General features: G+C 37.6%; 1 protein-coding gene across 1 annotated transcript; it reads left to right on the top strand.

Moving 5' to 3' along the window:
• The first annotated feature begins 4,166 nt into the window (after positions 1-4,166).
• LOC129453203 (myosin heavy chain, fast skeletal muscle) lies at positions 4,167-16,985 on the top strand. Its single transcript, XM_073862079.1, is given in 42 exon segments — positions 4,167-4,272; positions 4,584-4,631; positions 6,216-6,427; positions 6,507-6,650; positions 6,719-6,808; positions 6,811-6,877; positions 7,090-7,117; positions 7,231-7,342; positions 7,787-7,879; positions 7,970-8,033; positions 8,122-8,220; positions 8,628-8,731; positions 8,844-8,982; positions 9,077-9,195; positions 9,285-9,434; positions 9,521-9,691; positions 9,765-10,068; positions 10,159-10,229; positions 10,316-10,403; positions 10,477-10,594; positions 10,686-10,809; positions 10,910-11,046; positions 11,132-11,387; positions 11,470-11,712; positions 11,799-11,975; positions 12,065-12,210; positions 12,283-12,373; positions 12,894-13,288; positions 13,369-13,490; positions 13,563-13,681; positions 13,774-13,991; positions 14,054-14,237; positions 14,318-14,483; positions 14,565-14,689; positions 14,779-15,087; positions 15,167-15,370; positions 15,461-15,586; positions 15,721-15,891; positions 16,184-16,288; positions 16,372-16,467; positions 16,567-16,701; positions 16,887-16,985. Coding segments are annotated over 40 exon segments (5,829 nt in total). The 5' UTR covers positions 4,167-4,272; positions 4,584-4,631; positions 6,216-6,226; the 3' UTR covers positions 16,905-16,985.
• The last annotated feature ends 1,659 nt before the right edge of the window (positions 16,986-18,644 follow it).

Below are 18,644 nucleotides of genomic sequence, written 5' to 3'. Positions count from 1 at the left end.
CTCAGTCAGCTATCATCTTGAAGCCATTTCATTCTTATTTGCCAGACCCAGTAGCTTCATTTGATAAGACAAAACATGTTAGGAGATAAAAAGAGAAATGGAGAGACTGTAAAGAAAAGAAGAGAAAGACTGACAAAGAATAGAAGAATAAATAAAAATCAATACTGACATAATCAAATATTTGATTGAACAAGTTCTAAGATCTTCATAGATGTAAGAGCTGTTAAGGCTGACAAACAAAATACAGATAATGAAACAGCACAGAGCAGTGTACAATGTTATCAATTTTGAAACCTACAAGAAATAACAGCAATCAATGAGGCTGCAATATTTTTAAACCACACAGCTTAACTTCTGCTTTGTAATACTGCAAAGAATCCTTTAAAGAATCCTTATGTACTTCCTTATGTAGACAACTGTTACATAAGCAAACTTAGGGTCCAAAATTAACTTTCTTTCTTGTTTTAGATTATTTCTATTTATCAATGGTTTCAATATAATTCCTTACTGCCTGAATTCGTGATAATATCTGGTCTCCTGTATCTTTCCTCTCCTAATAGAGTGAAGTAACCAAACCTTCTGCCTTCTATGGCATCTACTTTCTATTCATTCCAAATCCACTTTATACATTTGTTTTCATGTGCATTTATATGTTCATCTGCTTTTAACATTGGCCTTACAGTGTCTTTTCAAACACATCTAAGTGAAGTAACCCAAATACTTCTCCTAAACTCAAAACCTCTGACACAAGAAAGCCTTAACCAAATATAAATAAAAATTTCCTAACTTATTTTCTGGTAAATTGTGAATGCCAAAAAAATAATGATTGCCCGCATTATCCACCACTAACTGTATGGATTATTTAAAGCTATAAGTAATTTAATTTAGTATATTTACTTTACTTTAAACTTCATGATTCTAATTGATTAAGATAAACTTGAAAAATCTCCACACATGGACATCCAGTTCAAAGCATATCTCACACCTGTGGTGACATCCAAGAAAGTAAAATAAATCACTATTAAGTACCTTCTTTGGATCTGATCTCAAGATCTGGTGAATCTGTAGCCATCTTTAAAACTCCACTAAAAACCCATCCCTTCCACAACACCTAATATTTTTTCTATCTCTTCTGTAAAACTAACACAGTCTCACCCCATGTCGTCAATATTTGACGACACTTGACCATTCGTCAATATGTGACGCGGAGGGTATACCTTTCGCGTCATTTTTTGACGAACTGGGGACTTCAATACTATTACGTCCGTTGCATTCTCTTCTCCTATTTTCTTACCATTTTCGCGTCGGTTTAGGGTTAGATTACGCGAAATTAAACAGTGTACGCGAAATTAAACAGCGTACGCGAAATTAAACAGTTGTCACCTGGCGTTGGGGTTAGAAACAGTTGTCACCTGGCGTTGGGGTTAGAGTTAGGTTTGGGTAGGGATGTCATTATGTAAATCTAACCCTAAACCGACGCGAAAATGGTAAGAAAATAGGAGAAGAGAATGCAACGGACATAATAGTATTGAAGTCCCCAGTTCGTCAAAAAATGATGCGAAAGGTATACCCTCCGCGTCACATATTGACGAATGGTCAAGTGTCGTCAAATATTGACGACATGGGGTGAGACTGGGTTGGTAAAACACCTTTGTATACTGTGTTAGGCTAAATGAGACTAATTTGAGAGACTTAATAAGTTTAAGTACACTCCATTGCTTAGGATAAAACATCTACCAAATGACTAAAAGGACTGGAATAATGTTTTATGGTAAGAATTTGGCCTTTTTGGTGACTGGGTCTTATGGACCCAAGTGCTGTAACAATTCTGCATACAGTGGTTGATTGGTTTACATCCATTAGGAGAGAGGTGTGTTCCAACATTGAGTGAAGTTTGCCTAATTTATTGTTCCACATTATAATTGTATTTTGTTGTTTTGGAACTGAGACCATTGTACCAATCACGCTGAGACATTTTAAATGAAATCAAAATGACTATTTAGATTGTTTGTCAATGTAGCACATGGCATTTAAAATACACATAGGTTATGGGTGAGCTTCCGGGTGCTCTGAGCTGAGAGAATAAGGATATGCCATCTCCAATGGGTTGTGCTCTACCAATGTGACATCTTGGCTACAACCTTACAGAACACAACTCTGTTCTCAACTCTTCTTTGCATTTAATAATACTGATAGCTCATATAGAATCATTAAGGAGCAGTTTCCCAGACAGAGCTCATCAAAGTCCCGGACTAAAATGCAAGTTTAAGCTGCCTTAATTTAAAAACACCTTGTATTGACATATTTTAACACATATAAGTGCCATTGTTTTGTCTCAAGATGCACACCAGTAATGTTTTTTTGCAAGGTATGTTTGTAAAAACTACTTAAATGTCTTAATATACCGGTAACTAAAGCCTAGTTCCGGATTATTCTAAACCCTGTCTGGAAAAACGCCCCTAAGAGATTTTTAAAGATAAGCTTTAAGCAGTCACAAAAAAAACTGTAATATATCAACATATGCTCTATTTACACAAAGACACTTCTAAAGATACACTTTTTGTAATAAAAATTGTGATTTTCCTTTTTAATTGATGGAAGCGGTGGAGATATTAACCAATAAAAGGTGTGGTAATATTAACCAATAATATTTCTTTTAAAGACCTTGTTATCTCTCTTGGCACGTCTCTGCTGTTGTTCAATAAGATCGGAGGCAGATGTCTGTGGGGATGCCGCTCTCATGTGCATGATTGCAATGCACAATTACTGATCTTACTCTTACTTTGAGCTAATTTTATAGCTTATGTTACATTAATACTGCGCTCACTAGTACGGTTTAATCTTAGCTGTACTTTGCTACTTTTGTTGTCCTTTGTTTTTTTCTGTGATTCCTCTTGTTTTTATTAATGTAAAGCTGTTTACATCATAAGACTTAAAAATATGGACATAGTGGTCATGCTTTTAATTATGCATAACTTTAAGGTTAACTATAATTTAAACGGGTGAGTTACAAAAAGTTCACCCTTCCTTACAGTTGTCAAGAAGGGCAAAAATGTTGGGCATTTTAACACGGGGGTCTATGGGAAGTGTTTTCTTTTTGGAGCCAGTCTCTAGCGACCAGTCGATGAATTGCAGTTATGGTCACTTCCGTGTTGGTTTCACAACAGAGACTGGAAGATTGACCCTTGGCTTACAATCAACTTTTTTACATCCAGCTGGCGCAACCGGCCCTAGATGACGCATGACCCACATTTGGCCTCACAGCCAGACACTACAGCTTCTATTTGTGGATTTGGGCTCCATGTGTAGAAAGATCAAAGTTCAAATAAAAAACGCCATTTAATTTTTTTGGCATGTGTGCAAGATGCTCCAATGACACTACAGATCTCTTTCAACACTGCACAACCCTACAGCAAAAATACTTACATTACACACATGCATGCATATACAGGCGCAGACACACAAACACAAAACGCGCTTGATCAACAGAGAACACGTGATAAGGGGATGTTCTCTATTTACTTGAACCGTATCAGTGCATCTCCTGGCAGATCCACAGTCATGATTTATTCTCATGAAACTATGTGACCCATTAAGAACCTGACACTACAAATCCAGATGAAAGTGCTAAGAGGAAAAAAAGATCTTTATAAAACCAGAAAACACTATTAATACACATTTATTTGTTTTGTTGAATCAGTTGTTCATATACCCTTGTGTTTTGGTTTAGTATAAACTAGTCTAGTCTACTGTGTAAGAGTTCATGTTAGGTTGTGAACAGAAGAATGAGCACAATAGTTTCATTCAAGATCAAATAAATTTTAATCTTCATAAAATTTGCTTTGACTCAGAGATACATGTATATCTTAATTAAAATAACTGCAAATAAAATTAATTCAAAACTAAACTCAAATCCACATGCTAAGTATTTTGGTAAAACTTATCACAAATTATCACAAACTTAATTACACAAACAATATTTGTTAAAAAACTGAATGTTGATTCTATGATTCGCATGCAATGCTTTTGAATGTTTATAAAAGTAATTAGATATCTCAAATTATCATGACTGGCACATTAAGAGTAATCAAGATGAAAATAAATGATGCCCATAACAAATACAGATCTATAAATGGCAAAGTGTTGCAACACCTTTACAGCAATTAACATGACCAAATAGAGCCGATGGATTCTGCTGTGCACACACGAGCATCTCTATAAAAGAAAGAAGTGTTCCCCACTTCAACAAGACCTCACACAGACCCATCCACGGTAAGATCATTTAATACACCTTTATCTGGTATAGGTTAGATCAATTATACCATACCATACTACACTCTACTGAACTAAACTCAACTCAACTGTATTATAATACTCTATACCATACTACACTATCCAAACTACACTACACTACCCCATACTTTTAACATATCACGCTACACTGTACAATACACCACTACCCTACACTATACCATACTACAATACACTGAGCTACCCTGTACTATATTAAAAAGATTTGACTGTACATAAAGTAATGTGTAATTATAACAGATTTTTGACAGCTGTTTCTTCTATATGTTTAGTGAACAAGACCCTGAACATCATTTCTCTGAACTGAGGCTGTGAAAAAGGTAAAACAAACGTTTCTGTTTGTATGATTTAATGAATAAACATGCATGCAGAGTTCAGACTCAATAGAAAGCATGTCACTGATTTAATGTGATTCAGAAATCAAACATCTGAACACAACTGACTGAACCCTCCTGTAAACATCCCTACACTACAAATCCTTAAAGGGGCCACGAGCCTGTTGATTTTATTGTTTTATGCTGTTGTCTGAGGTCTACTTATGATGTGCGCATGGTTTTTACATTAAAAAACATCAAAATCAATAAGTAATAGGCTATTTTGTAACATGGTTCTGATGCTGTCATGAGAAATGGTTCATTTAAAGGGGCGGGCCGCATTGAAGACCTGAACGTAAACACCCACTGCTATGATTGGACAGCTTTATTCCCAAATTACCATATACAACACAGTAAGCGGGCATTAGAATCTAATCAAAATCGAATCAAAGTCCTTCCTTATCACTAACGTTGTATATTTCTACCGTTATATTACAGTCGAATTGTTAAGTGTTGTACCTTTATTAATCGTTTAATGTTTTTAGTAAATTAAAACAGTCAAACATATGTGTTAAGACAAGGATGTTACAACGGGACATATAAAGCAATCTCTAACAAAGCAATAGTGAAACTTATAGTAGTAGTAACTTACTAAAATGTTTTACTTGCATCATACTGATGTGTCATTTTTGTCAGATCCAATATAAGTGGTGCTCTGCAAATCCAGCATCGACTTCTTTACAAATGAATCAGCGGTACACAAAGTAAACAAACACTCCCCAAGCGAGCAGGAACTTCTTCAAAAACAAACTTTAACCACGCATTCCTAATGTTATGTTCCGAGCCTCCGAGATAAGGTAATACAGCAACTGTGTTTTTCCACAACCGAACACTCCGTTTCCATGGGTACTCATAACAGATCACCAGGTCAAAATAAAAGTCTCTCAGGAAAAATTTATTTAAAAGTCATTTTGGTTACATTTGGCAATCTTTAAAAACATGTTTAATGATTGTAGAGACACTGCATAAGTTTGCTTTGCCCCTGGCGCACATGTGTGTCATGCGAAGCTGTGAGTGGGGCTACAAAAGTGGTTGTTGCCTTTTGGGTTTGGAGGAGGTGTTTAAAGTCTTATTTTGGCACATTCCTGAATCAACCGTTTTCTTGTCTTGGTGCCTAAAACTTATATTTCAGTAACAAGGACGTTTTCAGTTCTGAAGCTTGCAGGATGTTCATTTAAGAATGATGACCTCTTATATAACCGAATATCAAGTTAAAATTGATTTTTTGATTGACCACTCCTTTAAAATGATCATTAGAGCCTTTATACAGTACAAATGTCTGGAATGTAAGCTAAACATGGCTACTTCTCCTTGACTTGTCTGACATGTTTTCTTCAATTTATACCTCCATCACATTTAATTTGTGTTATTTAACTGTTTCAATTACTTCGATTTTGAAATGTGGAAAAAGGTCATGGTAAAGAATAAGAATGTGTGTTTCTGGCAGAGTATGAATGTAGGTTTTGCTGAAATTCAAAGAAAAGAATCAAGAAGTACAAATTCTGATTTTTAATTTCTATAATACTTCAGGAGAAGTCATCATGGGAGACGGTGAGATGGAGTGTTTTGGCCCGGCGGCCATTTACCTCCGCAAACCAGAGAGAGAGAGGATTGAGGCTCAGAACACACCGTTTGATGCCAAAACAGCCTTCTTTGTAACAGATACAGATGAGATGTACCTGAAGGGTACTCTTGTTAGTAAAGAGGGTGGCAAAGCTACTGTCAAAACTCAGAGTGGGAAGGTACGTTCATTTAATCTTTTACTGTTATTAACATCTCGAGTCATGTATAACTCATCCTGATGCTGTTGTTTATTTTCAGACTCTCACTGTCAAAGATGATCAAATCTTTCCCATGAATCCACCCAAGTTTGACAAAATTGAGGACATGGCCATGATGACCCACCTCAATGAGGCCACTGTGCTGTATAATCTCAAAGAGCGTTACGCAGCATGGATGATCTATGTAAGTCTAACAACATCACTTTTAATACCTGCGATGAGGTTGATGTTGAACACACATCTCTGTTTCAGACCTACTCTGGTTTGTTCTGCGTCCCTGTCAATCCATACAAATGGCTGCCGGTGTATGATGCAATTGTTGTGTCCGGTTACAGGGGCAAGAAAAGAGGATTGAAGCTCCACCACACATCTTCTCCATCTCTGACAACGCCTACCAGTTCATGCTCACCGGTCAGACACTCTTTAAAAAGTTTTAAAATAAATAACTAAACATGTTTTTGAAGTGATCACTAAACTAAACCTAACATATTTTTAATGTTCTAGTCTGTGTACGATTTCTCAGTGCACATTAATTCTAAATATAACATGTTGTAACGTGTAACATCTCATCTTAATGTAATAACATGCTCTGCTACTAAACAACTTTTAACACGTTTTCTCAGATCGTGATAACCAGTCTATCCTAATTACGTGAGTTTAGATCTTTTCTAATATTTATTTATAATACATGACAACAATTCTATTAATTTCTAATATTTTATTTCTAATGTAAAGTGTCTTACATTTACGTTTTTCCACTACAGCGGAGAATCCGGCGCAGGAAAGACCGTCAACACCAAACGTGTCATCCAGTACTTTGCGACAATCGCTGTGGCTGGACCGAAGAGGGCAGAACCTGTCCCGGGAAAAATGCAGGTTAGCCAAAGCACATTGACTTTCTTACTTAGTATTTTTGCCTTGTTTTCAGTAGAAATATCTAAAAATTCTTAAATAAAAATGCACTTTCTTGATGAGCAAAGTGACCTAAGAAAATAAGTCTAGTTTTTAGACAAAAAGTATACAATTTAAGTGAATTTGTGCTTAAAATAAGCAAAAATATCTGCCAATGGGGTAAGAAAAAATTTGACCATACAATTAAATTTTATATTTTTTGTCTAAAAAGACGACTTATTTTCTTAGATAATTTTGCTCATCAAGAAAATGCATCTTTATTTAAGAATTTTTAGATATTTCTACTGAAAATAAGACTAAGTTAGAAAGTCATTTTTTTGCAGTGAAAAATGTAAAAATAAACAGTTTAGACAGTTTAAACAAAGTTAGGGAAACAATTCTTGTAAAGACTACTTGTATTCATCACAGGGATCGCTGGAGGATCAAATCATAGCAGCCAACCCCCTGCTGGAGGCTTATGGTAATGCCAAGACTGTGAGGAACGACAACTCGTCTCGTTTTGTAAGTTAAAGTCTGTTGAAATGCATTATGATTTGTGTTATACCTTTCCAAGATGGCAGACATTCAAAGGTGTCCTAAATAATGTTTTAGGGTAAATTCATCAGGATTCACTTTGGTACAACTGGGAAACTGGCGTCAGCTGATATTGAAACTTGTGAGTAGCACCGTATTGAAACCAAACATATTTTATCAATAAACAAACATGAATATTAGTCATCTGAAGCCAATGTTCTCCTGTAAAGATCTGCTGGAAAAGTCAAGAGTAACATTCCAGTTGTCTGCTGAGAGGAGCTACCACATCTTCTACCAGCTCATGACTGGACACAAACCAGAACTGCTCGGTAAGAAATTGACAGTATTGTGTGATTCAATACACACTTTGTCTCATTTACTAATAATTGCGTAGGTTTTTTGTATTTATAGGCACATATCAATTTCTTACGAAAATGTTCTGCCTAATTCACTTTTTTTATATTTTATATCAACATTATTATATACTTATATAATTATAGCCGAGTATTTGAATATAAAATTCATGATTATTGTGTACTTGTGGTACAAGATTATCTCATATTTTATGCATATAATTGGAAGAAATTTTAGTACGAAAGTTGTTATAAAATCATGATTTGATAGCGAAAATGTCCATACATCCATTACATGCTCAAATTCATGTATAGTCAAGCTTACTGGATGAAACCCAATGTCTAAGAGCAGTGTTAATATAGTGCACATGAATTGTTTACAGAGGCACTTCTGATCACCACCAATCCTTATGACTATCCAATGATCAGCATGGGTGAAATCACTGTCAAGAGTATTGACGATGTGGAAGAGTTCATTGCCACAGATGTACGTGGTGGACAACAGCATTGTTATTATATATTTGCATGAGTAGAAATGATGCTAGTGCTTAAGATAATGTATTTTAAAAAGAACTTACTTGGCTCTCACAAACAAACAGACTGCTATCGACATTCTGGGCTTCACTGGTGAGGAGAAAATAGGCATCTACAAGCTGACAGGTGCTGTGATGCATCATGGCAACATGAAGTTTAAGCAGAAGCAGAGAGAGGAGCAGGCTGAACCTGATGGCACTGAGGGTGAGAGATGAACTATCTGAAGAGAGATGATAGTCGTATCACCGTACAAACATTCATTTATTGACCATTATTTGGAAAATTTGCTTGTTTATAGAGGCTGATAAAATCTCATACCTCATGGGCCTGAACTCTGCAGACCTGCTGAAAGCTGTGTGTTACCCCAGAGTGAAGGTTGGAAATGAGTATGTGACCAAAGGTCAAACTGTACCACAGGTGATGATGAGCAACACAATCAATGTCTATTAGACAAAATCTAAAATCATCTAAGATCAAATTCATGACCTCTGTACACTCTTTCACAGGTGAATAACGCAGTTAGCGCTCTATGCAAGTCAGTTTATGAGAAAATGTTCTTGTGGATGGTCATCCGTATCAATGAGATGTTGGACACAAAGCAGCCGAGACAGTTCTTCATTGGTGTGCTGGACATCGCTGGATTTGAAATCTTTGATGTGAGCATCAGTTACTAATGTTTCTAATAATCTAAATATAAATGTAAAGATATAAGAGTGAAAATTGGCTTGTGTTGAAATGTCAGTACAACAGCTTGGAGCAGCTCTGCATCAACTTCACCAACGAGAAACTGCAACAGTTTTTCAATCATCACATGTTTGTGCTGGAGCAAGAGGAGTACAAGAAAGAAGGCATTGAATGGGAGTTCATTGACTTTGGAATGGACTTAGCTGCCTGCATTGAGCTTATTGAGAAGGTAAAAATAATGACTTGAAAAAACAATGTTTATATTATGTACTTGTGCTTAAGCTTGAGTATTTCTCCACCAGCCAATGGGCATCTTCTCCATCCTTGAAGAGGAGTGCATGTTCCCCAAAGCAACAGACATGAGCTTTAAAAACAAGCTGCATGATCAGCATCTCGGCAAATGTGCAGCTTTTCAGAAGCCCAAACCTGCCAAAGGCAAGGCAGAAGCTCACTTTTCTCTGGTGCATTACGCTGGCACTGTTGACTATAACATTTCTGGCTGGTTGGACAAGAACAAGGATCCACTGAACGACTCTGTTGTGCAACTCTATCAGAAGTCATCAGTCAAACTTCTGGCCTTCCTGTATGCCGTTAGTGCAAGTGAAGGTAAGAATAACAGAACAAGTGATGACAATACAATGGTTATAATATTAATTATAAATCTTCATTAACTTGTATCATCTACACACAAAACAGCTGAAGCTGCTGGAAAGAAAGCAGGCAAGAAGAAGGGTGGTTCATTCCAGACCGTGTCTGCACTGTTTAGGGTACGTTTTGCTCAACAGCAGGTAAAATGTTGTATTTCAACTTAGATTACTGTCCAAGTGAAAACACAACAACATTGATTCTACAGGAGAACTTGGGCAAGCTGATGACAAACCTGAGGAGCACTCACCCCCACTTTGTGCGTTGCCTGATTCCCAACGAGTCCAAGACTCCAGGTAAAGACTATTGAATCAAAGGTGCAATGATTGTTTGAGTTGCTTTGTAAACTCATGGTCATCTCTGTTTTAGGTCTGATGGAGAACCACCTGGTTATCCATCAGCTGAGGTGTAATGGTGTGCTGGAGGGTATCAGAATCTGCAGGAAAGGTTTCCCCAGCAGAATCCTCTACGGTGACTTCAAACAGAGGTATTCTGTTTAAGCAATCACAGTGTAACATTAATCTCACTACAAATACAGTCAAGACCTATCATTAATGTTTCAAAACACTTGATTTCAGATACAAAGTATTGAATGCTAGTGTCATCCCTGAGGGACAGTTCATGGACAACAAGAAAGCTTCAGAGAAACTCTTGGGCTCTATTGACGTCGACCACAACCAGTATAAGTTTGGACACACCAAAGTATGTGACAGAAGTTTAGTTGAAATCTTGAAGTCATACTAGGTAGACAGAGACAACAGGTTTACTACCAGTTAAAATAAATTCTGTGGTGGGATTGCAGGTGTTCTTCAAAGCTGGTCTGCTGGGTACTCTTGAAGAGATGAGAGATGAGAAACTAGCCTCGCTGGTAACCATGACTCAGGCCCTTTGTCGTGGATATGTAATGAGGAAGGAGTTTGTCAAAATGATGGAAAGGAGGTACAATGTACATTCAAAGTGTCTAGTAAACACATTAAATGAAATGGTTTCAAAGATAGGTGTTAACTGATGATATTTTACACAGAGAATCAATTTTCACCATCCAATACAACATCCGCTCATTCGTGAATGTGAAACACTGGCCATGGATGAAGCTGTACTTCAAGATTAAACCTCTTCTGAAGAGTGCAGAGACAGAGAAAGAAATGGCAGCCATGAAGGAGAACTATGAGAAAATGAAGGAGGATCTAGCCAAGGCACTAGCGAAAAAGAAGGAGCTTGAGGAGAAAATGGTGTCACTCCTGCAGGAGAAAAATGATCTTCAACTGCAAGTAGCATCTGTGAGTGCTGCAGTGCTTATACCCACATTGATAGATTTCAACAGGTTCAAGAAATTAACCTTGTCCTTATCCCAATAAATAGGAAGCTGATAGTCTCAATGATGCTGAGGAGAGATGTGAAGGTCTTATCAAAAGCAAGATCCAGCTTGAGGCCAAACTCAAAGAGTCAACCGAGAGACTGGAGGATGAGGAGGAGATCAATGCTGAATTGACTGCTAAGAAGAGGAAACTAGAAGATGAATGCTCTGAACTGAAGAAAGATATTGATGACCTGGAGCTCACCTTGGCCAAAGTGGAAAAGGAGAAACATGCAACAGAAAACAAGGTTCACATTTAATCACATCTTCCTGACAACACGGCCCATGTGTAAATGCTTGATAAGAAAAACACTGAACAATGCTTTGCATTTAGGTGAAAAACCTGACTGAGGAGATGGCCTCTCAGGATGAGAGTATTGCCAAGCTGACCAAAGAGAAGAAAGCCCTCCAAGAGGCACACCAGCAAACCCTTGATGACCTTCAAGCAGAGGAAGACAAAGTCAACACTCTGACTAAAGCTAAGACAAAACTTGAGCAGCAAGTGGATGATGTAAGATGTTAAACATGATAATTAGACCATAAATAAAACGAAATAAATCTTTATGTAGGAGATTCTAATGTACTGGCTTTTATGAACAGCTTGAGGGTTCACTGGAGCAAGAGAAGAAGCTCCGTATGGATCTTGAGAGAGCAAAGAGAAAGCTTGAGGGTGATCTGAAACTGACCCAGGAATCTATAATGGACCTGGAAAATGACAAACAACAATCAGACGAAAAGATCAAAAAGTGAGTACAAGATAGAAAATTAGCAAATGTAAACCAATACACATTCTACAAACCTTAATTTTCTTGAAACAGGAAGGACTTTGAGATAAGTCAACTGATCAGCAAGATTGAAGATGAACAGTCTTTAGGGGCACAGCTTCAGAAGAAGATCAAAGAACTTCAGGTAATTTCTATTACATTATGAAGTACCTAGCTGAGATAATTCACATTTCCTGACTATAAGTCGCATTAGTCAAAAATGCGTTTTGAAGACAAAAAACATAAATAAGTCACACTGGACTATACAATGCGTTTATTTAGAAAATGATTTCACAAAATCAAAGCTGAAGAACAGACATTTATTCTGGAAAGGCAAGTTATTCAACTAAACAATAGCATACAGAACATACCGGGGAGGCTGAATAGGCAAAATTAACACGACAAGCCAAGTCAAGTTCAAAAAGGTCCTGAAGTCATTCCACATAACGGAATCCACTGAATTACATAAATACAGGAGCAGCATAGAGCGGACTCTCACGGCTGTAGACGGTAATAGTTTCTCTTGGTTCATATGAAATAATTTTGATGTATAAGACGCACCTAACTAGAAGTTCCAGGACCTGCCAAACTATGAAAAAAGTGTGACTTATAGTCCAGACAAAAAAGGTACAAGTATGATAAACTAAATAGATATTTTAAAATAGGCCCGCATTGAGGAGTTGGAGGAAGAAATTGAGGCCGAGCGAGCTGCTCGTGCTAAAGTAGAGAAGCAGAGAGCTGATCTCTCCAGGGAACTTGAAGAAATCAGTGAGAGGCTTGAGGAAGCTGGTGGTGCCACTTCTGCCCAGATTGAGATGAACAAGAAGAGGGAAGCAGAATTCCAGAAGTTGCGTCGTGATCTGGAAGAGTCCACCTTACAACATGAGGCTACAGCGGCCGCTCTCCGAAAGAAGCAGGCAGACAGTGTGGCTGAGCTCGGAGAACAGATTGACAACCTTCAGCGTGTTAAGCAAAAGCTGGAGAAGGAGAAGAGTGAGTACAAGATGGAGATTGATGACTTATCAAGCAACATGGAGGCAGTGGCCAAATCAAAGGGTAATCACAAGCAGAAGATCATTAAATGAAACTCCATAATGAGACAAAACATGAGTAAAACACTTTTGTATTCTTAAAGGGTAACTTAGAGAAGATGTGCCGTTCCCTTGAAGACCAACTGAGTGAAATCAAGTCCAAGAATGATGAAAATGTTCGCCAGCTCAATGACACGAGTGCCCAAAGAGCAAGACTTGCAACTGAGAATGGTTAGTGCATAACAAAATTATATTTTAAATAAAATTGTTCAATAGAATTATTAACACAAAGCGGATTAACAGGTGAACTGGCTCGCCAGCTGGAGGAGAAAGAAGCTCTTGTTTCTCAGCTGACCAGAGGAAAACAGGCTTTCACTCAACAGATTGAAGAACTCAAGAGACATGTTGAGGAGGAACTTAAGGTAAATCATAACACATAGTGAAATGTATTTCCATTTCAAGAAAAACAAGGAGACAGAGACTTCTAATGCAAATTAAACATGTTTGATTTTAGGCCAAGAACGCTCTGGCCCATGCTGTCCAGTCTGCTCGCCATGACTGTGATTTGCTCAGAGAGCAGTATGAAGAGGAGCAAGAGGCAAAAGGTGAACTTCAGCGTGGCATGTCTAAGGCCAACAGTGAGGTGGCTCAGTGGAGAACCAAATATGAGACTGATGCTATCCAGCGCACTGAGGAGCTTGAGGAAGCCAAGAAATAATGCACAACATTTAAGTAAATTATTGAGCAATTCACATCTGATAGACCAAGACATAATTTCATACAATGTTCCAAAGGAAAAAGCTGGCTCAGCGTCTCCAGGATGCTGAAGAATCTGTTGAGGCTGTGAACTCCAAGTGTGCTTCTCTGGAAAAGACCAAGCAGAGATTGCTGGGTGAAGTCGAGGACCTCATGATTGATGTGGAGAGAGCAAATGCATTGGCTGCCAACCTGGACAAGAAGCAGAGAAACTTTGATAAGGTAAGGAAAACATGACATCTAAAAATCTAAACTTCATGAAATTCATGAACTTTAATGATTACGTTTCTATTTTTGACAAGGTCCTGGCAGAGTGGAAACAGAAGTATGAGGAAGGTCAGGCTGAGCTAGAAGGTGCTCAGAAAGAAGCTCGTTCCCTCAGCACTGAGCTCTTCAAGATGAAGAACTCTTATGAAGAAACTCTTGATCACCTGGAGACTCTGAAGAGAGAGAACAAGAATTTGCAACGTAAATGGCAATTTTATTAACACACTCTTAAAAAAGAAACATTGAAACTATAACTTTTAAAACTGTATTTTGTACCTTTAGAGGAGATTTCTGAACTCACTGAGCAGCTTGGAGAAACTGGAAAGAGCATTCATGAATTAGAGAAAGCCAAGAAGGCAGTGGAGATTGAGAAATCAGAGATCCAGACTGCACTGGAGGAAGCTGAGGTAAATCAACATTAAAACCATGCAAGCATCTATTACTCACACATCTCACTCTTCTTGTATGTTAATAAAACCTCACTACTGTTTATCAGGGCACTCTGGAACATGAAGAATCCAAGATTATTCGTATCCAGCTGGAGCTGACCCAGGTCAAGAGCGAGATTGACAGAAAACTTGCTGAAAAAGATGAGGAGATTGAGCAGATCAAAAGGAACAGCCAAAGAGTTATTGATTCCATGCAAAGCACTTTGGACTCTGAGGTCAGGAGCAGAAACGATGCCCTGAGAGTCAAGAAGAAGATGGAGGGAGATCTCAATGAGATGGAGATTCAGTTGAGTCATGCAAACCGCCAGGCTGCTGAGGCCCAGAAACAGCTGAGGAACGTCCAAGGCCAACTCAAGGTAACATTCCTTCTGTAAAACGTTTAGTTGTCTGAATTAGAATCAAAGCTTGAATGCTGACACCCTAATCCTGCCACAGGATGCCCAACTGCACCTTGATGAAGCCATCAGAGGTCAGGAAGACATGAAGGAACAGGCTGCAATGGTGGAGCGCAGGAATAACCTGATGCAAGCTGAGATTGAGGAGCTAAGAGTAGCACTGGAGCAAGCTGAGAGAGGCCGCAAAGTGGCCGAGCAGGAGCTTGTGGATGCCAGTGAGCGTGTGGGACTGCTGCACTCTCAGGTACAATAATTGTACAATAACACTAAACTTGAGAACAGCTGTTTGAAGGTTACAGTGAGGTTTCTGACTGAAGCTGTTGATGTCTCACAGAATACAAGTCTTATTAACACCAAGAAGAAGCTTGAAGCTGATCTGGTCCAGGTTCAAGGTGAGGTGGATGATGCGGTCCAGGAGGCCAGAAATGCAGAGGAGAAAGCCAAGAAGGCCATCACTGATGTGAGTATTTGCTACAGTCTACTTTCAATGTAGATATTATTCTAAAGAGCGCGTGCAACCATATAATTCTTAAATGCAGCTTTGATGTGTCTTTGTCCTAAAGCGTAGTTAATGATATTTGTCTCTCATTACAGGCTGCCATGATGGCTGAGGAGCTGAAGAAGGAGCAGGACACCAGTTCTCACCTCGAGAGGATGAAGAAGAACATGGAGATTACGGTGAAAGACCTGCAGCACCGTCTGGATGAGGCTGAGAGTCTGGCCATGAAAGGAGGAAAGAAACAGCTCCAGAAACTGGAGGCCAGGGTAGGTTTTGAATGTTCAGGTTCAGAATTTATTCTCACAAGTCCTGACCACGACAGAGAGAATATTGGTAAAAAAAACAACTATTTAAAGCCAGGCTAGAACTCTGAGAAGTGGACATTACTAACAAAATATGATTAGAACCAAAAGAGAGTTACACAAAGTGACTACAGACAATTGAAGTGACAAAAAGCCTTAGAAGTTCTAGTGTTGTTGAGCAATATATGAGCACTCGTGTTGCTTGTTTACTCAAATAAAAGAACAAAACTTATTGTAAAATACTTCTTTACTGAAGGTGCGTGAGCTGGAGTCTGAAGTTGAGGGTGAACAGAGACTTAGTGCTGAAGCTCTTAAAGGACTGCTCAAATATGAGAGGAGAGTGATGGAGCTCACCTACCAGGTACTTACCATCTGTACAGAAGTAACAACAGATGAGTCAATCTACAATGCTGGATAGTGATTTAACCTCTTTGACTTCTACAGACTGAAGAAGATAAGAAGAATGTGATGAGACTGCAAGATTTGGTGGACAAGCTGCAGATGAAAGTCAAGTCCTACAAGCGTCAAGCTGAGGAAGCTGTGAGTGATGGTTTTGTTTCTGAACATTGTGACGTCATCCTAAAAGTTCATAAATCAAATGAGAAGATACAAATTAACTAAAAAAATCTCAATTTACAGGAGGAGCAGGCCAACACTCACCTGTCCAGATACAGGAAGGTGCAGCATGAGATGGAGGAGTCACAGGAACGCGCTGATATTGCAGAGTCTCAGGTCAACAAGCTGAGAGTCAAGAGCCGTGAGATTGGGAAGGGAGCTCCACCTGCTGGTACTGTAACCAAACTGCTACCTGAAATAAATGCAGAAAAACACATACATACATACATACATGCATACATTTGGGTTATAAAGACCAAACATTGAAAATACAAGATTGGAAATTAATTTTCATTAATTAATTTTTTTAATTATTTATTTTTTGTTTGTTTGTTTTTTAGGGAAAAGACTCAGCAGAATAAAACTTGAAGCCTAAATCACAACAAAAAGTAATCATAAAATATGAACTACTTTTAACTAATAAAAAGTTGTTGTGTCCTTACGATTGTGTTATTGCAGTTCTTAAAACAGATGTAAAGTCAAAACAAACCAAAAACACCAGGTTGACGTGAAAAATATGAATGTCTTTATCTCACCAATTCTCTTATAAACATTTCCAAGAAATGAAAGACACAATGATACAAAGTTAGACTTTCTTGATAAAGCTGTGCCATCTGTACAAAATGAAGTGATATGGAAGACTGCAGAAAGAGAAAAAATCCCTTTCACATCGAAAACAAACATCTTCAGAACTAGCCAATAAAATATAATATAATTGAAACATTCCTATTCATACTAATAAATTCATGGCAACACAGCGATTTTTACATAAACACAATAATATAAATAATCTTAAATAATACTGATAGCTCAAATACAAACATTAAGAGATTATTTAAAGATATGCTTTAAGCAGTCATGAAAAATAAGCTTGTCATGCTCTCTTTACACAAAGTCAATTCAGCGTATTTAACATATTTAAAAGTATTGCTTAAGCCAGTAAGATACAAAACACATCAAGCCAAAGACTATTGGTCCAAACTCGACCCAGTCTGATCTGAAAGTAGAGTCGTTTCGGAAGGGCGACCAATGGGAAATACAATCAACGTAACTTTCGAAATTGAAAATGTCTTTCTAAATGGACCTTTAAAATACTTACGAAATTTCACAAGCAATAGCCTATACTCATATACTGCATCTCTCAAATCAAAAGAGATAAATAAATATCAATCTTTCAATAACTATTCTGAACTCAATAAGACAAAATAACAAACTTTGGTCAGTCAAATTGAAGCAAACAGTTTGAGTTCTGTCAGTAAAGCAGTAAATGTCCTGATATAAGAAGATTTAACAGCAGGTATTCCCAGCATGCAGCGGGACAGCAAAGCATCAGCTTGTATTCCATTCCATTTAAACACGCTGAAGTATAAACTTAATACTCAGTGTAAAATCAACATATTTACAAAAACAAAGAGAAAGTCATTAAAAAGTCAATAAAACACTACATCACATGCTCGGGTTAATCTTATCAAGAACAAGACCAGTTCAGATATCTCACACATACATCAAAACTAAGAAATATTAGTTTGCATAAAAGAAATTAAGCTTATTTTAACACTGTTAAGTATTTTGTTACTGTTATACTTAAAAATGACTGCAATAGTAAAAGATTTTGAATTTAATGCATCAAAGATGCAAAAATCCACATTACAGTAATTATATAATTTTTTTGCATTATGAGATGATGTGGTTGACTGTCATTAAAACAAATCTTAAATCTTTATGCAAAGTATAATTTCTTTGTTTATTTAAAGGAGACATTTAAAAGGGATCAATCTTTGGTATCCCCAGAGTAGGTATGTTAGGTTTTAGCTCAATATACCCCACAGATAATTTATTATAACATGTTAAAATTGCCACTTTGTAAGTGTGAGCAAAAATGTGCCGTTTTTGGGTGTGTCCATTTAAATGCAGTTGAGCTGATAAAATGCAAACACTGATCGCCATAATGGTGATGTGTTGAAATTGAAACTCAGTTGTGCTGTTAATTAATTTCTGTCTCTCTCTCTCTCTCTCTGCACTAAATGGTAGTGCCGTGGGTTGGGTAGTGCAGAATAAGGGTGGTATTATTATAATAACATTCCCTTCTAACATCACAAAGG

This window comes from Misgurnus anguillicaudatus, chromosome 23 (genome assembly GCF_027580225.2).
Source record: "Misgurnus anguillicaudatus chromosome 23, ASM2758022v2, whole genome shotgun sequence".
In the NCBI taxonomy this organism is placed as follows: domain Eukaryota; kingdom Metazoa; phylum Chordata; class Actinopteri; order Cypriniformes; family Cobitidae; genus Misgurnus; species Misgurnus anguillicaudatus.
This window is presented reverse-complemented; position numbering and strand designations above follow the sequence as displayed.